Source organism: Lacerta agilis, chromosome 11, assembly GCF_009819535.1.
Source record: "Lacerta agilis isolate rLacAgi1 chromosome 11, rLacAgi1.pri, whole genome shotgun sequence".
In the NCBI taxonomy this organism is placed as follows: Eukaryota; Metazoa; Chordata; class Lepidosauria; order Squamata; family Lacertidae; genus Lacerta; species Lacerta agilis.
In genome coordinates this window covers 61223263-61244832 of record NC_046322.1, presented here as the reverse complement: position 1 = coordinate 61244832, position 21570 = coordinate 61223263, and the positions used below count along the sequence as shown (strand labels likewise).

Here is a 21570-nt window from a genome sequence, read left to right as displayed (position 1 = left end):
CGTGATATATATTGGGGGGGGGGCAGCCAAAACGTTGGGCTTTTGTTGAGCTTCTTTGGGGAAATGCTGGGGAAATATACCCCCCAAAGAGGACATTGGGGGGCAGGCTTCTCCCGGGGGGGGGGGTTAGAACCTCAGTTAATTGAGTAGTTTCATTGCTTTTCAATAATTTTTGTGTTACTTTAAAAATAACAGTCTCTTGCTCATTTTTCAGCAAATCTGAAGTCCAACACATGCATCATTAACACCCTGGACTCTGTTCATGACTGTATCTCATTCTGTGCTAGATTTTGGTCATTGTGATTCTATATGTAAGTTTGAAAGGTCTCTTTGTAGTTGAGAAGTAGCACATGGATTGAGAGCTACGGGTCTGGAGCCTCTCCTTATGGTTCCTGCTAAATAGCGGAGACCAAGCCACTCCATGTCCCAGGGTCATTTACTAGCCACAATTGAGGTATGAACAGGACCTTGGACTTGAATTTCATTATATGTCTTTATCAAGCCAAACCATGACTATGCTAAATTTAGTTGTGTCACACTGGGCCCGATTTGATCTTGAAGTAAAGGAGAACAGAATAATAAAATGATTATCATGTATCTTTGAATCTCTATCTGAACTATTTTTAGCTGTATATTATTGTACTTTGTCTTTTTCAGTATTAATTTACAAACTGTAAAATATTTTCACGGGTCTAAATAGATGCACCATCCAGTAAAACCAACAGAGCATGTGTTGATAAAAGTTGTTTCCCCAGAAACACTTAGTTTGTTTGGATATGTTTGGATATGTTGCTACCTTACTAAAGATTTGGACTTTGTTTAGTCAGTTATTTAATTACCCACAATTACTGTATTGGCCTGAATATAAGCCACACTTTTTTTCCAAATTCCATCCGTGAAAAGTTAAAGTGAGGCTTATATTTGCGACCTTACAAAAATCTGGTATGCAGCCAGGAGTGTGGGGCAAACAGCGCTAGGAGTGCCCGCCCCACACATAGTCCCCCATCCTCTCCCCCAAGGCCAAGAAGGGAGAGAGGAAGGGAGCGGCTTATATTGGGTATTGGGTATTGTCTTTTTTCTCCCCCCCCCCTTGACTTTTAAATGTGCAGCTTATATTTGGGCCAATACAGTAATCAGGTAGTGGGTTTAGTTTTTTTTATTAACATTTTTTTTTACAAAAGGTTGGAAGAACTGTGGCAGTTTGTGTCACCTTTGAGGAAAAGCAGGAGGGGAGAAAGAAAGGCGACCACTTCTGCAGTCCCTTCTCTCCCATACTGGAAGCAAGATGGCGTCTTTTGCAGTACTTGTGTGTGTGTGTGTGTGTGTGTGTGTGTGTGTGTGTGTAAATCTAAAAACAATGTATCATATTCTCTTTAGAACTGTTGTTTTTTAAGTATACAATTAATAGACTAAGAGGATTTTCTTTAATAAAATGCCAGTGCTATAAAAACATACTAGCTTTCCCACAGCACTCTTTATAGTGCCTGGATAGACATCCTGAAGCCTATAAGTTTGCTCCTTGAATGGGCTGCCCAAGGCATTCATTTGCAAGTGTTCTTACTTGCAGCTAACCACCCCAATTTTTAAAGTGCTACCTGCCCTGGAAAGTGGTGTCTCTTTACATTCCATATACGACAATATTTACACAGCAAGCAATCTCTCCCTATGATTTCCCTCCCAAGGAGTACATAGTTAAGACGGCATTCCTGATCCTTTGGGTCCAAATGCCCACCAGATATCATGTAATGAGGCTGTCATCAAGTCCACCCCTTCCTGGGATTTTATGGGGGCCCTGATATATTTGAGAGAGCTGCATGGGCATTTGTTAGACCCAAGTGTTTTTAGTTCTCACATTACAAAGACCACAGTGCCTAAGGAAGCAAGTTAAGCCAAAAGACAAAGCGTTGTATTTTTTTTTTGATCTATCAAGATTTTTCCAAGGTCTGATTTAGGGTTGTTTCACTTGATTCAGATTAAGAATGGCATTTATAAATGAAAACAACATGTCCTCTAGCTTTCATATGACATGAGCCATATGAATGAATGAATGAAATTTATTACAGTCCCAGACCAGATTCACATACCATACTAATAGGCGAACATAAAACACAATAGAATTAAGTTTGAATTAACAATCAAATATGACAATAAACAATACGAATATGACAGCCATTAGAAATGTGGTTTAGGTCTTAATCTCTAAAATATTATCTAGAGTTTGCACCTGAGACCTTAGTCTTTGTAATAGCACAGCTTGTTCCCTGAGTTTTATGGCAGCTGCAGAAAATTTGGCCACCCTTAGCGTGATCTCTGGATCCCTATCCTCTATGAGGGATTTTAAGCATTAAGGTTCAGACCCACTTGGAATCTTCTGTATAACAGAAAGACCAAGCCTATATCTTCATAAAATTGACATCATAGCAAAACATGAGAGACAGTTTCCATCTCTATCAGGCCGCAGGGGCAGGCTCACTCTGCATACGCTTTACCCACATACCTGCCCTGCAAGAAGGCAGATGGCAACACATTGAATCTAGCGAGGGTGAACAACCTTCTATATTTAGATATTTGTAATTTTGACAGATATATTGCTGGGGTAAAACTTCTCCCATTGTCTTTGATTGCTGGGTGCTTATTCATCTCACTCACATGACACTGAAATTCTATGTCCCAGATTCGTTGGCAAATTGTTGCTCTGGCTTTCTCGTAACCTGCGGCTATCAGTGCTTGTGGCAAAAACCCCAAGCCTTTTAGCTTTTCGTATAATGTAGTTTTCCATTTTGATTGATAGGGATTGATAGGGTTAAGGGTGCCAGCCCAACAGGAAAGAACATGAGTTTTATTCAGTAATGGATCTTCAGGATCCATATACGAGCGCTAACAGGGATTCGACTGACCTCCAAGCGGACAGCTATATTAGACACGCAAGAAGAGATCCCTAGTAGTGAACGATAAAACTTGGTTTGAAAGGTTCCTAAGGGATCAAGGTTTTGAAAGCTGCAGATCTGGGAGCCATAAGTCAGTGCCATATGAAATTGATACTTGAAACACTTTAGCCATGTATTTCTTTTGAAGTTAATTTCAATTATGAGTCCATTTATGAACAAACCACCCTGAAGCAATTGACAATAAAACACCATAAATTAAAACATAAACTTACTGTAGCACTTCCACTTTTCATGATATTCTTCACAGTTGTGTGTAGGCTGGTGTGTAAGCTGCCCACTTCTGATTTGTGACAAGATGGAGTGTCTCTGGCCAATATTATACAGCTGCAGCCGTGTTTCTTTTCTAAGAGAGAACTCTAAGGCTAATAGTTCACATACAAAGTTCAGCTGGCTGGCAACAGATCCCAGCTCTACATAGTGGGAATGAAATCCTATCATAATTGTGGCATTGAATTAGTAGGGTTGCTCTGTTGGGTGTATTACTGCTGGATTTTGTGAGAAAGAGTGAGATCAAAGGAGAGGAGACAAACTCTTAATGTCTTACAGATGGTACTTCAAGTACCATAACTGGCTCATGCTATAAAGTCTTCTCGTCCCCAGTAGAGCTTGCAAATGTAGGAATTAAAAAACTGGCAATGGCAATGCTTGGAGATTACTGTTGTTGTTGTTGTTGTTGTTGCTTTTCATTTAATCATCCCTGGAGACCATATAGTTTGTATATTTGCATGGGAGAATTCCCACAATTTGTTCTACTATTTTTTTTTAAAATGGAACTTTTCCCCCCGGAGGACAAAATATGGTTAGTTGTTTTACAAGCCTGTGTTCTGCATGTTGATCATAAAAGTACTTGGCAGATAAAGTGGTATGTGTGTTGGTAGTGGAGGGAGCCTGCTCATTTGCAGAAAACCATTGAAAAGCAAGCCAGTGAGCTGTTGCTGGCATGATATCCTCAACTTGATTCCATGCAATTCCTTGCTAGCATAATTGACATTGCATAAGGACTGCCTGCCTTTTTCGCACCTCCCACATTTGTGTCCTCAAGTTACATCCCAGCTTGCTGTTAATCTGGGGCCAACCTGGCATTTTGATATTATACCCAAGCCTTCTCCTATATTATACACAAGAGCTGTGTTTCTGGCAGAACAAAACATAGAGAGCATTCTGGGTCACAAATAGAGCCCAAACAAATAATGTAACTAGCTGTAGTTCAGGCTGTATACACCTGCTATCATTGGCTTTTTGATACTGAAAATCCTTTCCTGATTTTAACATGAATTACAAAAACCCTGGTAGCTCGGATCTGTATCTACACTTTGAGCACAATCCAGAGAAAGGCGGAACACTTTAGATTGCTAAATTACATGGATTGAAATTGCTGAAACACCCTTAGCAGTGTGATCCTTTTCAGCAGACCTTGCAGCTTAAGTGAATTACACTAGAATAATTACTTACAGTTTCTGGAGTTCAGAGGCTTTATTCATGGAGGAACTATTTTCAATATGAGTGGGAGGGAGGGAGAAAATAACAGGCATCTTGTCTCAACAAGTTGGGAGAGGCCAACAAACAAAAATGGCTTTGCTTTTGGAGGTAGAGTTAAAGAAGCTTACAAGCAAGTACTGGCTAGATTGCTAGGCAAACAGTGCCCTCATGTGGTTTAAAGTAACACATCCAAACTCAAGAGAAGGAAATGCATTTGCTTTTCGCCAACAATCCTATGCTTTCTGTGTTCAGCTAAGCAGATATAGGATTGAATCCTAAGTAACTTGCAAGGGTGGTGGAGTAAATGGTCTCTTTATCTGGCAGGGAAAATTTGTAATATTGGGCATTACAAATGCATGTCTGCCCTTGTGGAGCTGTGTGTTACTGTAATTTTATGTAAACACATTTTGTATGTCCATGAACTTCCTGCTCTTTTATGCTGTAATCCAAACTGATAGGCCCATGTTGTATGCACAGCCCTGCTGGCTGACTTGGAAACTGACTTGGAAACTGCAAGCACTTGCTGTGCCAGCCTGCAGCTAGAGCAGCAATCAGCCCAAATCAGAGGGGGGGGGGAGGCTGGCTGTGCATCTGCAGTTCCCAGGCTAGCTCAGTCCATCCAGAGCACCCTAGTGGAACAGAAAAATCCTCTGGTGGCGAGCAACAGTGTGGGTGGAAACCCAACTCACACACACCATTGCATTACAATGAGGATTTGGATTGTGTTAGCATATGAGCCACCACTGATTAAAAAAATATATCAACAGAAGGGCTTTTTTAAAGTGTAGATTCATTATTATGTCTTTTCCTTTAAGCCATTTTTCTTTTTTCCTTTTTTCTTTAGGCTGTGCTGAGTCCTCTCATAGCAATTGCGCTGAAAATATCCCAGATTCATGAGAGGACAGGTCGTAAGGGTCCTACCGTCATCACCTGAACCAAGGAAAGATCGTTAACCCCGGGCCAAAATTGAGAAGGGAAGAGAGAAGACTTGTCAAATCATATTCATTTTTTTGCCTTATATTATTCAAAGGGCTTGAGGGAGGTGGGAGGGAGCAAAATTCAGTGCTGGCCATACTCTGCTAAGACAGCAGTGCATTTGCTTCTGTGCTATGGCTTCAGCATCTTATTGTACACATAAATAACAAAAGAGAAAAGTTTGTTTTGTATTCAGACTCAGTTATTGCAAAATGCCAGTGTGGCAGAAAAATCTCATGCTCTGCATTTGCAAAACAGGAGCAGGCTGCATACTCTGCAATCTAGCCTTTTGAGAATCCTCAGCTTTAATTCAAAAAGAAAGTACTCTTATGTTAAGTATGGAAATGTTCTGTTATGCTTTGAAAAGGCTCAAAAGCAAAAGGAATTGTTTTCCAAACCCAGTTTGGGAAGGGGCAATTTTGAACTAGAAACAGGGCTGTCGGTCACTGCAGCTGACTGGAAGACTCAGCTGCTGAGAGGTGACTTTCAGTGCTCAAGATGCCAGGCACCACACAAAGCAGTGTGTCAATGAATGTGTGAAATCAATGCCATATATGCAGGAGCTGCACATGGGGCTGTTCTAATCCTTACTGGCACGTGTAGCCCAACCTTCTGCATGTATCCTTAGAGCTGTGTAAGCAGGGGCAGAGGAAGCCTCGGTACGGGGGGCGGCGACCGGAGGCATCCCTGGGGGCAGGGCGTTGTGACGTCACAACGCACCGTCACTGCAGCTCCGCCCCGGCCGCGGGGAGAAAAGCCGTTTTAAAAAAAAGAAAAGCAAAGGCAAGCAGCCTGCTTGCCTTGGCTTTTCTTTTTTTAAAAGGGCTTTTCTCCCCACTGCCGGGCGGAGCCGGCCGCAGGGACGAGGAGGGCCAACGAGGATGGGGGTGTCACCCTTGTGACACCCCTCCTCCTCGCTGGCCGCCCCGGTAGCGGGGAGAAAACCCTTTAATTTTTTTTTTTTTAAAAAAGGAAAGCAAGCAAGCCAGCCACCACACGGCGGCGCCTGTCACGGGGGGTGGTGCCCCCCACCCAAAGTGTCACCCCCACCCCTGGGCGCTGCTCGGGGCGGCCCACCCCCCACCCCCTCGCTACGCCCCTGTGTGTAAGTATGCATAGTATTGCAGCTTTAAACGGATACTTTATTTCCCTGATTTATCATGTCCCAAAGCATGTTGGAAACGGCCATTCCTAATCGCCCAGACTAAATTCCAGGAATAACAAGCACTGTTTTATACACTATTTGAAACCTGGCATCTACTATACTCATGCACATTTTGTGCAATTGAGACTTTTGAATTTAAAATGTGAAGAAAGAAAATAGATATGCAGCCAACTCTTTGATGAATGAAAGTTCCCCTTTCCCACCCAGCCCCCTTTCCAACCTCCTGTCGTCCAAAGGATATAACTATGTTACGGTTACTAAACAATGCTGAAGGAGGCCTCCTTCTTTAGTATTTAGCCACTGCAGCTGTCTTGGCAGAGACCCTTGTCTGTCAATAGATTTTACACATTTTGGAAAGACTGCTGGCATGCTCCCTCCCCGCACTTTTTAATAAATGAGCTATTATAAATTGGATTCAAAATATTCGGATACTGTCTACCTAGTTGAATTTGTGTTCCACTTCTTTGCATTTGAGTAATTGGCAGAGTTTGACTTTACTATGCTGGAAGAGTCATGGAATCGCTTGAAGAAGCCATAATGCACATTCAAAAGACTATGGACAAAATATCTCTGCCTGGAGTGTTCAGTTATCACACACTGATTTAACAGAGTTCTGGGACTAAATTGGCATTACAGTGGTATCTCTGGTTACGAACTTAATTCGTTCCGGAGGTCCATTCTTAACCTGAAACGATTCTTAACCTGAGGTACCACTTTAGCTAATGGGGCCTCCCATTGCCGCCTCTGCATGATTTCTGTTCTCATCCTGAGGTAAAGTTCTTAACCCGAAGTACTACTTCTGGGTTAGCCGAGATTGTAATCCGAAGTGTTTGTAACCCAAGGTACCACTGTGATCTCTGGATATAGATGTGCATAATAGCTGAACACTCAGAGACTTTTCCAACATACTGTTTTGAACTTGAGAAAATTAACTTTTTTAAGGGTTCATATGCCCCCAGATATTGGAAATATGGTGGGGTTAATCCTCTGAGATTAGGGGAAGAACAATTCTGGGCAAATAAGATATATTAGCGAAATGTTAAAGTCCTGGTACAACATCCTCATGTTTCATGCTTATGTGATTCCCTTAAATGCCAGCACAAAATGAAATGAAGGAAGTGATGCATAGTTCTAAGCAGGGCTTTTTTCAGCAAGAACTCTCCGGAACTTAGTTCCGGCACTTCTCTTACTCACTTAGCTTTATCAGAGGGTCATAGCATGACATATCATGGAACAGACGCAGCAGAGGAAAGAATGTTTGGGTACACCAAATGGTTCTTGTGGCTACGGAAGAGCAAGAAAGCTCCAGCCATGGCACACGACACTGAAATGATAAGAACTCTTTGTGCATGTGACTCATTTGAATGCTGTTCTTTGCTTGTCATTTGTTGAGATGACTTTGTGCAATCTGATACTTTAGTAGCCTAGTAACATTAACTGCAATGGCCAAATGTTCCATTTTAGTGCAATCTGAGTGATCGTGCTTTCAGAAATGGATTTGGTTTATTCTGATATTTGTCAAAACTTACTATGACATTGAATAAAGTGAAATGCCATATTTTTGCCTTGCATGAAATTGCTGATAATAAGACACAGCTTGGCCTAATGCAGCACATTTTTTTCTTTTAGCTGTGCCTAAGTAAATGAAGCACTGATTGTTTTCTCACTTCTAAAAGCAAAGTGTTTTATTGCAGTGTTATTAAACATCTTTTTTGTAAATCTAAAAACGTGTTATGGTTCCTGTCTATATAGCACTTGTATATCCATAGCTTATCATTCTGTAGCAAGTTGTTTATTTGCTGTGCTGTAACAATGGCCCTCCATATATAGAGGTCTCTCTGTTTTACATCATGGGTGGTGAAGCTTTGGCCTTCAGGTATTGCTGAACTACATCTTCCAGCCAGCACAGTCAGTAGTGAAAGCTGATGGAAGTTGTAGTCCAACAACATGGAGGGCCAAATGTCCCCCACCCCTGATCTAGAATGAACAAAATTTCTCTTGGATTAAAAAAAAAAATGAATTGTCCTTTCTACTATTAATCTGCAGGAAGAAGGATATTCTCAGCTGCTATGCTTCACACATATTAAGCTTTCGTACCAAAAAGCTGACCACTAAAACCTGAGATAACACTGAATATAGATGAACTTTGCAACTTGGTGGTAGACAAGTTTCTTGCTTATATGGGTTTCCCAGGTTTAAGATACCGGTAACATGTAAGGAATACCTTTATATGAATATAGATTCATTTTAAATGGGCTCTCTGACTTTGGACTTGCAAGAATGAAAAGGTGTGTTGAAGGTGTTCACTTTTTCATGTAAGTAGAACAACTTAACAACTAACTCTTAACAGAGTGGAGCAGGGGGAGTCCAAGCCAGAAGGAAACACATCAAGTATGTATTTTCGGGGGGGGGGGGGACCAGTGTCTAAAGAGCTGCTTTAGGAACACGCACACACTTGTTCATGACTTTTATTTCCTCTGAATAACAGGCATTCAAGCCACACTCCAAGCTGCTGTTTAAATTCCCCTCTGTATGAGAAATGTTTTTTTTATGCAGTGTGAGAAAGTTGGAAAAGAGGAGCGTGCAATTCTAAAAACATAATCCAAAGCCTCCTTGGGCATGTTGAAGTTGTCAAGATTCATCCCTGCCCGGGCCTCGAATCCCATATAAGTTGCATAGGTACCTCTCAGACACACACATCCATCTTCCAAGTGCCACAGGAGCAGAGGGGATCGTGAGCCATACAGGAACTTCAGAGCCATCACCCAGTGCCTAGCTTAGTTGCTTAGGAGGAGAGGGAAGCACATGGAGACACTTGCTTGGATCAGGGCCTGGCTAAAAGATAAGAAAGGTGGAGTAGAGCCTCCAGCTCCTGTATGAGCTCCCAGTCTGAGCAGCTTCACTGCTAAAGCCATAGCTCCTACTTGACCTGCCTGGCCTGGGCAATATCACATTGTAGTTCCTTCCTGGTATGAGAATGAATTTAAATATTCATATGGCATAAGAGGTTTGGAGGATTTGCTCATGGATTTCTGGAGCATTGCATTTACTAAGTTGCTTCCACTCTTAATAAATTAAGTGCTGTCACAAGGATAACCTGTCTGCTCACTGCTATAGGAACTTAGGAGACAAATCTAGGAATATGGCAAACTGCCTTCTATTGAAGGAGATTGTTGTCCTTCTAGCCCAGCAGTAAACACTGCTAATTTAAAGCCCCATAGTATGTGGCAAAGGGGCACTTTAAAAAATAGCCCTGTGCTTAAGAGCACACAGATGCAAAGTTCATGTGCTGGCTACTTGGGCCTCATGCATCCAAACCATTTGCTGTCCCACTGAGCCAGGGACCTTTTGTATTACACCCTGCAGGCTCACCCAACTTCCTTTTGCATCACGCCTTCCAGGCACGGGTTTGCTCTTATAAGTGGAAACGCTGTTTGCTGCTTGTTCCAATTCAGCGGTAAAACGTGGGTTTCCCTGGGGAAAGCGGCAGGACCAAAAAAATACCAACACTTCAACACAGAGCTTTAAAGGCCGGACTTGTGCCTAGAAAAGTGGCACAAAAAGAAGCCTGGATGAGCCCTAAGTTTGCATTTCCGTGTACATAAGGGTTTTTTTAAGGTTATTATTCTACAGTCTATCATCTGCTAGCCATAGACCTATTTTTGTCAAGTTTTTACAGTCTTACAAACCTATTTTACCTTGTGTAATGATGTTGGAACTCCAGGGAAATCCTCCAAAATAAGAATTCTACCTGTATTATTCTGCTTGAGAATTTTTTTAAACATTGACTATTGGTTCCCTGGACATTTTGCCTTGATGCATGTAGTTTTGGAAGAGGGTTGGCTGGGCTGGAACTCTTGCATAGTGATAAAATGAAAGAAGATGCAGAAAGATACAGAAATGCCTATGAAGACATTCTGCTAAAGGGCTTTGCAGAATTTCTTTATTCTGCTAATCTTCCTTTCATCATGAAGTAAAATTATAAATAATTGTACCATATAAGGTTTTGACTTACTGAGCATGCTCAGAAGAAATGTGGTCAGTAACTGGAAGTGAAATCTAATCCTGCAATAAAATTCTAGCAGACCACGAGGAAGCTCCTTTGTCTAAAATGGTATCTAGTATGCATGCCTCCCACTGTAGTAACTTTAGAGCAGGGGTCAGCAAACTTTTTCAGTAGGGGGCCGGTCCACTGTCCCTCAGACCTTGTGGGGGGCCAGACTATATTTTGGGGGGGGATGAACGAATTCCTATGCCCCACAAATAACCCAGAGATGCATTTTAAATAAAAGGACACATTCTACTCATGTAAAAACACACTGATTCCCGGACTGTCCGCGGGCCACATTTAGAAGGCGATTGGGCCGCATCTGGCCCCCGGGCCTTAGTTTGGGGACCCCTGCTTTAGAGCAATCACAGGGTTAAGTGCCTTATAAGGAAATGGTATAAGAGGAACTGAGTGCATACTTTGATTGGATAGGAAATTTAAACTTCTGTGCAGAAATAAATATTTTGGACTACTTTTTCACTCACTGTCTCGTGGTTTTTGGCTGTCCGTGAGACAGAGCAAATTATTGTTTGCAACAATCAAACAAATGCCACTTTTCTTCGAAGAGTTTAAAGTACAAAATTTATTGTAAGAAAAACAAAAATACAATGCAATATTAAACATTATGTAAACCAGTTACCTCAGTAACAGTACATCATGGTAAAATAACAAATAAAAGCTAACTGGATTATTGATCATCCTCCAAAGTTAGCAATGATTATTTCTATTAAGTTGATGTCAAAACTCCACAGGAGATGCAAAAAAAGAAAAAAGAAATGTGATTTAAAATATTGCATATGGACCTAGGGTGCATGAATGCAATTTCTCTCGCAGTGCAAGTGCCCATGGCCTTCATTCTTCAACTGGCCATTTAAATCCATGTGCTGTCATCTCTGTTTGGGGAGCCCCTCTGCCACATCCCCCATTTCTGTGCCCTTTCCCCAAAGCAGCAGAGCTCTTATCTCTCTCTCTCTCTCTCTCTCTCTCTCTCTCTCTCTCTCTCTCTCTCTCTCTCTCCCTGCCTCATTCAACAGTGCTCTGCCTGGGGGTTTCTTTTGTCATTCTTTTGAGAAGGCCCCTCCCTCTGACGTGCACTTCCTCCTGCTACTGTTGTTGATCTTTACAGGATAGGAAATGACAGCAAGGCCTGACCCTAACATAGGCAGAATAAAGCTACAACAATGTAAACAAACATATCCAGTTATTGCAGCTAGCCAGCAATACTGGACTGGACTCGGCAACAAAGTTCAAAACTTTAGCAACTTTCTGTCAGTTACTGCAGGACTGTCTTCACCGAGTGCCCATTGCATAGAAGAGTGCTTGCCTCTCTTCACCTCCACGACACTTTGCATCCTGTGCACTAACCCCAGCCGCTCTCCCAAAATAGCAGGCACAGCTTATCTCCACCTCACGTCCTCTGGCAGGCTGTTCCCTCAGCAGCTGGCCTGTGACACGGATGCACAGCAAGGCTCTTCAGGCGTGGTCAAGTCATGTTCTGAAGTTTGCCGCATGGAGACTTCATACGAAGGCGGCCGCTGTTCCTGAGGGCTGGCTTCCTCAAGGAATTCCAGGCTGCTCTCTGTGTAAAGAGGTGGAGGTATGTTGTACATGTCCTTGACTCGCTCCTGGGGGCAGATGGGCAGTGCAAAAGTCTGCTTTTCAGGATCAGTGCTATCTTCGTATGATGGTGGGTAGAAGTCAGGCCTGCACAAAAAAACAGCCGAGACAAACACCACACACTGCTTAAAAGGGTTCTGTCTTGAAATCCTAACAGTCTCCATTCACTGTTTATAAAAACAATAGTCTGCAACCACCTGCGGCCCATATCTGCTCACAAAATTCTCTGTTCTACTCAAAAGCTTTACCACCATTTTCAAGAACCTCAGTCAGGAAAGTTTTGCATTGTAGGTCTGTAACTAGAGCTCTAATATGTTAGCAGTGGGGGAGGGGAACCACCTCCCAAACCCCCAGATTCAATAAAGAGTTAGAAGCTGAGCAAACTGATAAATTCCTGAATATACCCAACTACCTTCCTCCTGAGGCCAGCCTGGAAATGGCTTGCTGGGGCTGTGTTGTTAAAGAAACAACAACAGTGCTGATGGCCTTTCAAGGGAAGATCCTGGAATCTATGAAACCGGGATTGCTAGGGTTACAGGCAGCACAGGGAAAAGTGCCTTTGGCAGGCGGCTTTTGAAACCCAGGGTGACAGGATCTAATGATTTCTGGGAAGAAGAAGTAGACAGTGGGGAGAACTCCATGCACGTTGGCTGGGAGAAGCTGCACCAAGAGACTAGGGAGCCAAGCTGGCCTCTGGTCTGGACTCAAGCTTGAAATGTAATGTTCTGCAGCCCCTCCATTGAAGACTTTAGGCTGTAAATATGTGCCTAAATTTTCAGAAGGAAACAAAAACCCTTCTTAAGTGGCAATACATCTCGTGAACTGCAAAGATTGGGGTGTCCATTAATAATATATTCTCATGACAGTGTGATAAAGCTCAACCAAGGAATGGTGATCCTTACATTTGCTCAATTGATATATCCCTTTCTTCTCTTTGTGAACAGAAAATACACATTCTGGCCAAGCTTATTTCGGCAGGGTGATTTATTTTGCAGTGCAGGGTGCAAGCTCTTTCGAAGTGTTCAGTCTTCATGGTTATCTAGACCGGGGCACGTGACACATCCTTTTTATAGAGCTTTTGCTTTGCCTATTGTTTATGGTCCTGTTACCACAACAGAACAGGAAGTGACATTTGTATCCATGACCCACTAACAAACTTTGCCAGGCTGAAGGCCAACTTAATTGAGTGCAACCGTCTTCACTCTAGGAATGGCAGAGACACTTACCCAGAAATCTCAAAAGCAGCTTGAGCAGATAAAAGTGAGCAACTTTAGCCTTTGTTGAACACCACTAAAACAAAGAGCTCAGCTCCATGCAGTGCTGCATGTTCCTGATCTAGAGAGACCAAGCAAGCACAATGTGGGTTTTTTTTAATGCTCATAACAATCTCTGTGAGGTAGGCTAGCTAGACCACCCAGCCACAGCCATCCAGTGATTTTGGTCTGTGCAGAGAACAGGATTTTGTCTTCTTACATCAAAATCCAGCATTCCTCACAACACAGGACTTTGCATAATAGAGCACTATACTGTATGTGGTGGCAAATATTCCAGACACAATAGCCCATGGAGTCACTTCATATTGCCACTTATATAGGAAGGAAAGACTTGTAGATATACAACTAATAAAATACTGTACTAGCAGACTCGGGGTTCAAAGTAATGGGAAGGAAATGAATTTGGTGTATATAGCAGTAATAGCAGAGACAGAAGGAAAGCTGCAGAACATACTTAAGAATTCAGTTTTGCAGCCTAAAAATAAATGACAATAAAATAAAGATTTTTAAATGGCAAGTAGAAAACTACTTGTTGCAGAATTAAGTAACCAGGAATCAAGATAACAGAGGAAGGTAGATACAGGCTAAAAACTAAAAGCAGAACATACATGGCAAAATTGACATTTTTAAAGAAGAAATGCCTGATGGCAGGAGGTGTATGTTTACCTCTCAAACACAATTTTTATATAAAAACATATGAAACATATATATATAGAAGAATGGAAACTAGTCTGGAAACATTTGAAATGTGACATTGGAAAAGGATGTATAAAGTGGTTTAGATAGAAAGGGAAACCAAAAAAGAAATATGAGTGGGTCAGGACAAGAACCAGTGCAAATGATGAAGACACAATCATGTAGGATGGGCTACATAATAAGAAACGGAGAACTACTCAACAATATAATTGAACATAACACGGTATGAAGAAGGTCAAGGACCAGATAGGTTTAACAAAGCAAACTGAAGAAGAGTAAACCATAGGCAGTGCTGCAAAGTATTTCATGAGAAGTGGAAAGGAATCAAAGGCCAATCGTTGGGATGCAATACATGGAACATACCTGTCTATGGTACTAATCTGAGTCTCTTGAAGTCTGGGACTTCTGTGCATAAGGCTGTGGAATAAGCCCTTGTGCTTGCTAGCTTCATGATAAGTGCTCCAAAAAATCCCAGAGATGAGAAAAAAGAAACCCAAGGGTAATAGGAAGTAGGCAATAGGCAAACTATTGCATTTGCAAGCAGAGGCACTTGTAGAGAAGCAATAGGCTCCTAGGCAGATGAAGGCAAAGCCCAGCAAGAGCACAAGCAAGCGGAGAAATGAGAAGATGTTCTTAGACATCTTTGCAGTTTGCCTCAGTCTCAAGTGTTGGGTAGGTCTGCTCCAGCGCTCCTTCAGGGTTTTATAGGCTCAGGGACCCAATTGGCCTTTGGACAAGGAAAAGAAGCAGGTAGTATTATGATACTCATTAACCATTTGCAGCCTCTGTAATATCTCAAGAGATTAATTTATAATCAAAACACTGCTCAGGAACTGACAATAAATGCTTCCTGTACTCTTCTGCTGCCAGCATAAACTCACAAACCTTTCCTGCCTAGGATGCTAATAGGCAGTGACTGGAACAGAAATGGAAGACTTCTTGGGCCAAACCAATTTGTTAGTGTCCTATCTGTGCCTTAAGTGCAGGAAAATTTTAACATGTATTACTAGCAAAGGGTGCGTATATGTATAATCCTGCTAATATTCACTCCACAGTTGTAATTTGCTAGCAGCTTGGTCACATTTTAGCTATAGGAAGACACTGAGCTCCTCTAAACAACTCTACTTATAGAGCATTCATCCTGATCTTTGTATGCAGAGCTTACACAGAGGTTATACTATACCCGGTCTGTATTGAGCATTTGTTTTGATTTGTTTTCAGGGAGGTTATACAACAATGAGCAGCTCTCTTCATTTGCTTATTAATTCATCCCATATTTTTCAATGCATTGCCACATCACTTTCCAAACTGCCCCAAAAGTCCATTTCTTTTCTAAAGTGGATTTGTTGCACAAGGGCAACCGAACATGACCGTAACCAGGCTTGATGTTGAAGGAGGTGGGGTAGAACCAAGCTGCTGGTTAAATATTTATATTTATTTATTTGATTTTGTGGGGCAGCTGTCCCCTGCCCCCCTCCCCGGCTATGCCATGCAACTGAGCACTTAAATCCCCTTTGATTGCACAAACCGAAATTGACAGTACAGTACAGTGGCACTGTGGTCTAAAGCACTGAGCCTAGGGCTTGCCGATTGGAAGGTCAGCGGTTCAAATCCCTGTGACGGGGTGAGCTCCCGTTGCTCGGTCCCTGCTCCTGCCAACCTAGCAGTTCGAAAGCACATCAAAGTGCAAGTAGATAAATAGGTACGGCTCCAGCGGGAAGGTAAACGGCATTTCCGTGCGCTGCTCTCGTTCGCCAGAAGCGGCTTAGTCATGCTGGCCATATGACCCAGAAGCTGTCTGCGGACAAACGCTGGCTCCCTCGGCCAGTAAAGCAAGGTGAGCGCGCAACCCCAGAGTCATCTACGACTGGACCTAATGGTCAGGGGTCCCTTTACCTTTACCTTTTACTTGCTTGAAACACTCTTGCAAAATAGGGATGGTCTGGAGGCACCCACAGCTGAATTCAAAGCCTGCAGCCTTTCCCAGTAGAGCTCGCTCCTAAGGCAGTTGATACAAATGTTGGAAGTGGGATCTTGTTCCTGTGCACACACTGCCTGGACAGCACAAAGGAAGGAATGCACAAAGGCATCAAGGCCACTGAGTGAAAAGATACCACCCAACCACCAGTCACACCATAAAACTCATTATAAATCAACCTCGTTCCAGTTCTGCTTGTGCCAACTTCACTGTTGTCATTTGTGATGCAGGGTCCGCCCCTATGAACTTGACAAGGAGAATGGAATGTACCAGTTGCCCAACAACAGCAGTAAATATATACAGGGGAGCTGAGCCTTCAGTGACGTGAGTGGATGAAAGTCCTCAAATCTGTGGAGTCAGAATTGAAGGCACGGTTCCTTTGCAGCGTGAACATCAGTTAAAACAAAACATGACACAGCAACTAAACAGTGATAACCTAATTTGTTAAATAGCTGCAGCTATCATATTGCTATGAGTCTGCAGGTGCCAGACTCCCCTAAATTCCTGGGTCCAGTAAGTGCTAGAATTTAATCAAGCCTCCTGAACCCCTGGATCCAGCAAATGTTAAAATATAAGCCCAGCCAGTTTCCTGATGAGGTAATTGAATCTCCCTGAGACCTCTGGGTATAGGACGGTATATAAATTCTAATAATAATAATAATAATAGCCTGGGAGATGAGCCATTAGGAAAGCACCATTAAGGAACCGCACCATTAAGGAACCGCAGGAGAGGAGCTCTGGGCCAGACGGCAAATGGGTGGGGGCAGTATTGAAGCCTATATGCTACCTGCAAAACATGGAGCTCAGGTTGGGGGTGGGTTGCAGGAGAAATGGAGCACTAGAAATCACCCTAGGAAGGAGGAGGTGTGGAACCCTCTGGAAAACTCTTGCACAGTGCAGGATTTTGAAAAGCTACTCGGTCCCAAAGACGTTTTGCCGGCATTCTCACACACTGCCTCAGCCCCTGCCTTGACCCAAGACTCTCCCATTACCCTTGAGGCCCAGGAGCAGAGATGGTGGTGGAAAACCCAGACCCAGCTGCCAGTAGGCTTCACCCTCAGGGGTCCACTCAAGAGAAAAGCCAGAGAGGAACCAGGCATACATTGTAACCCGACAAAGAAGGGCCAAGTTGTTGAGACATAAATCCCTCAGTCTCTTCTGTAAGGAGTGGGAGATACTGTAATAGCTTTTTCTGTGTTGGTCAGCATTACTTGGCTCTGGTTTCTAGTCTATTTCTTGCTATTTGCTGCTTCCTCAGCTTGGCTTTGGAGCCCTGATGTGGGTTCTGTTTCCATGCCAGCTAGATATTGCTCCTGCTCAAGTTCCTGCTTGCTTGGTCACCAGGTTTGAGGAATAGACCAGAATAGACCAGACCCAGCCTAGTTGCTGGGATCCCACTGCAGTGTCGCTCCTCCCTTGGCACTGTAAAATAAGCTCAGCTTGGGAGGAAAGTCTTGGGGGGGATGATTCTGGAAAGAATCAATGGATGTGGAAGGGCTAAGTAACCCTCTCTGAAAATGGCCATACAGAAGCGGCTCCAGGAGGTGTGTCACTGTTGCTTTCAGGAAGTGGGGGTGGGGGTGGGGTGGCAGGCAGGTCAGTGTGTTGCAAATGCACTAGCAGACCCAATCTGGGACTCCTGCTGTGTGTTTGCACTGCGCTGACTTCCTTGGTGCTTTGCTCCCCTTGCTTTGGTAAGCAGCAGCGACCCACCGGCCAAGAAGTTGATGTATCAACTCTGTTCCATCCAGTGAGTCCCTGCTGCATCCCTGCACTGCAATTAACTGGCAATTGTCTATACCGTAGTTCTGACCTCAAGTGGCTTTGGTGTTCAACCCCCACCAGTCAGTTGGGCTTTTAATCTTCATTTTTGTAGTAATGACATTTGCATTGCTGAAAAAAATATGTGCTAGACTGAAAATGAACCTTCATGGTATATCTTTGCTGTTTACATCAGCCTGGCCATCTCCTTCTAACATGATAGCTAAACAATAATGCAAGGTTGTTAGGGTCTGATTGAAAAGAATCCAACTGTCTTATTTTATATGAAATAAAAAAGAAATTACCTTGAGATTTGTACTGGGAACTTGGTTTATCAGAAGAGCATATATATTTTTCTAGCTTGCTGATAAGAGTGAACTCACTGAGCTTGTGACTCATTCTTATATGTAACTTGTAAATGGTCATAAAATAATGTCCCCGATTACTTTGAGAAAGTCCACACTGAAGTTTATTTAGTGGAGTAAATTGTAGTAAAACTTGTTTCACAAACACTCTATATTCTATACCCTCTTCTCACCATAGTAAGAAGGTCAACCACCCAGGCAGCACCCATATTCAGCTTCTTTGGGAATTAAGCCACTGGAGACTAGATACAGCTTGATTCCAACAGATTTTCCAAAGTTCATTGCTTCCCCAACAGGTTTCTAGGGGGACACAAACAGCCCCCAAATGCTGTTATCTTCCAAAGACTAAACCTCTCTCTCTCTCTCTCTCTCTCTCTCTCTCTCTCTCTCTCTCTCTCTCTCTCTGACTTGGTGTCACACTGAGCCTGGTTACATCATGTCCAGCTATAGAAGAGGAGAGAAAAACATGCCCTCTCTTGCCACATTGGCCCTCCAGAAGCACCTCCAGCTATTCAGTTGATGGCAACATATTGCCCCACGCTTACATAATAAAGGGATTCCCAGCAGACTATTTACTTATAAAATGTTCAAGTCTTTGGTTAAGTCATTTTCCTTGAGCAGTGATTTCAGTTTCTCATCTATTAGAAATAGCTGGTGTGGAAGGGACCATGAACTCACCCAGCTCAACCCTTAATCCAATTAGTATAACAACTATTTCATGTTTATTGTGATAAATTATGGGTGGGGTTTCCTTGCTTCTATGTATTGTGAGAGGAACAGTGTCTGTATGTTTACATTGCAATGTAGCTGAAACAAATTCCAAGTATGTTGGAAAATGTACTTGGCCAATAATAAATTATTCCTATTCCTATTCCTATTCCTACTGTATAGTGCATGGGTAGGCAAACTAAGGCCCAGGGGCCGGATCCGGCCCAATCACCTTCTAAATCCAGTCCATGGACGGTCCGGGAATCAGCGTGTTTTTACATGTGTAGAATGTGTCCTTTTATTTAAAATGTATCTCTGAGTTATTTGTGGGGCATAGGAATTCGTTCACTTCCCCCAAAAAAATATAGTCCGGCCCCCCACAAGGTCTGAGGGACAGTGGACCGGCCCCCTGCTGAAAAGGTTTGCTGACCCCTGGTATAGTAGAAGCCCCAAACTGCTGGCAGTCCCATTCAGTGGCAGCAATGAAGAGCCGTCCACTTCAACTCCGCCACCTTACCTACTGAAAAATAGTGTCCCTACTTATTTATATTGTCTGTCTCTTGTAAAACTCTAGGTGCATAAAGGGAAGGATAATTATATAAGAACATAAGAAGCTGCCTATTGTATTGCCTGCACTGACTGGCAGCAGCTCTGCAGTTTCAGGCCCAGAGGCTCTCCCAGCCCTACCTGCAGATGCTGGGCATTGAACCTGGCACCTTCTGCATGTACAGCAGGGGCTCTTTCAAGGAGCTGCAGCCTTTCCAGGGGCCTCCCCCTTAGTGCTAAGGTTTGCCCCTACTAGCCCTTGGCATAGACTGCATCCTCCAAAATGTGATTCAAGGCATTAACGGCCCCATTTTAAAAGGAAGCATAACTTTTTGTGGTTGCAAATTCTCGTGTGGCTCCAACACCTTGAGCACCTGCCTGTTAAGCAACACAATTTAGCCCAGGGTGGATTGAACTCTTCCAAATCATGCACAGCCCATCACACATTTATATATTTTAGCAGGGTAACAGGCATCCCTTTGTAAGCAACAACAAACTGTGGTCCTGATTCTACCATGTTCAGGGGAAGGGCACTTCGTGCAAACATAGCATCAATTTCTGGCAGCATTTGCATGAGAGCCACATGCAGGGAACAAATTATGGGGTGCAGTCCTCATCTTCCTGTACTGATTTGATCTTTTATCTTCTGGGATGCTGCTGCAGCTCATGTCTTAGGCTTCTGGATGCAGCACTGTTTGGAGAAAGAACTACTTCCTTCCACTTTTGGTTATAGGCCTCCTCTGCCTCAGGAACCTCCACTGGGAGGGTGCCCAGGTGTCCTACTTCACAGAGGACAATCCTTTAAGGTAGGGGTGGGGAACCTTCGGCCAGTCTTGTCCCACAAGGCCTTTAAAAAAGAAAACCACGCCAACTTGCCAATCTTGTTGGGAACTTGTACACATAGACAAAGCTCACTGCAGGACTATTTTAAATCGCTTTCATATTTTCAGTGACTTACCTTAACCCTCCCCAGCCTCTCACATCATGAACATTTGCTGATAGAGACCTGTGAGTGAATGCCAGCATTGTAGAGCCCATAGCCTCTGTTGAATGATGATATTACTCAAATAAAGATTACTGTTAAGATTATCTGCACAGTTGAAATCATTAGGGTGTTGAGTACACACTGCACTCAATGACACTTAAGAAATGTTGTTGTTGCACTTATTGACTTCTTTTATTTGCCAGCAATAAGATCATGCAGAAATGACAACTAAATGGACAGATCAGAGATTAGATATAGGACTGGTCTGATGATGCCTGTTTAATAATGAGCTATATCACTGCTTTGTGGGAGGTAATCAATATTGCATAGCAACCTGTTGACTTTTATGGCAGTGTGATTTTCTGTGATAAGGTATAGTTTATAATGGAGTGTTAGAGGAGGGGTAGTCATGCTCCTTTTGGGGTTGTTTATCCACCTTCAGCGCCCACCCTGCATTCAGCTCTCACCTGTGACTCCTGGAAGCTGTCAGTGCAAAACAGTGGTCATCTCCCAGGAAATGGCTTTGACTGGCCTGTTAAACCATGTAAGGGTAGCCAATGGGTCTCAAATCCTCCATGGGTTAGAAATGTCCCTGCTTGTGAAGACAGACTCCAGCAGATTGAGTGGACAAGACCAAGAGTGGGTCCAATGGACAAGAAGGCACATGCTGTAGAGGGAAAGGAGGGGCAGATGGAGCTCATCCACCAGGGAAGGTGGCTCATCTAAGAGAAGGAAAACTCTGGTCCTAAACCACTCATCTGTGAGAAAGGCTTTGGGAGTAAACCCTGAGGAAAAATCTGTACCCACTGCCTTGCAGGACATCTTCAGAAGAAGAAAAGGCTAAACAGTAAACCCTACACAAAACCAGAGTGAAGTCCCTAAGATGGTTCCATAGTGTCTTATATGCCTCCTTTTGGCAACTCCTGCAGCTAAGCTGGTGCCTGATGTCTTGCTCTGCTTTCCTTTGGACCCCATCAGTGAGGCTGAGAGGGAGGTCTTGTTGACTGTGCAGCCCAGGCTTGCAT

General features: G+C 43.2%; 2 protein-coding genes across 2 annotated transcripts in view; one reads left to right on the top strand and one right to left on the bottom strand.

Annotated features, from left to right (window-relative positions):
- The window catches only part of PGM5 (phosphoglucomutase 5), an 83655-nt gene extending 77597 nt beyond the window's left edge, over positions 1-6058 (top strand). Inside the window, exon 11 of the mRNA XM_033164171.1 lies at positions 5272-6058. Coding sequence (XP_033020062.1) covers positions 5272-5361 — 90 coding nt within the window. The 3' untranslated portion in view covers positions 5362-6058. The remainder of the gene's footprint in view (positions 1-5271) is intronic.
- Positions 6059-11883: 5825 nt separating this feature from the next.
- Positions 11884-15134, bottom strand: TMEM252 (transmembrane protein 252). Its single transcript, XM_033164605.1, has 2 exons — positions 14566-15134; positions 11884-12319 (listed from the first exon to the last, which is right to left on the bottom strand). The coding sequence occupies exons 1-2, from the start codon at positions 14841-14843 to the stop codon at positions 12049-12051; spliced, it is 549 nt and encodes a 182-aa protein (XP_033020496.1). The 5' UTR covers positions 14844-15134; the 3' UTR covers positions 11884-12048.
- Positions 15135-21570: the final 6436 nt, after the last annotated feature.

Bases quoted from the DNA above. Each gene is read 5' to 3' on its own strand.
- TMEM252 (XM_033164605.1), bottom strand. From the start codon at position 14,843: ATGTCTAAGAACATCTTCTCATTTCTCCGCTTGCTTGTGCTCTTGCTG. The intron at 12,320-14,565 runs GTATGTTCCATG...TTTTTTGTGCAG, and splicing joins CAGATTAGTACCATAGACAG to GCCTGACTTCTACCCACCAT.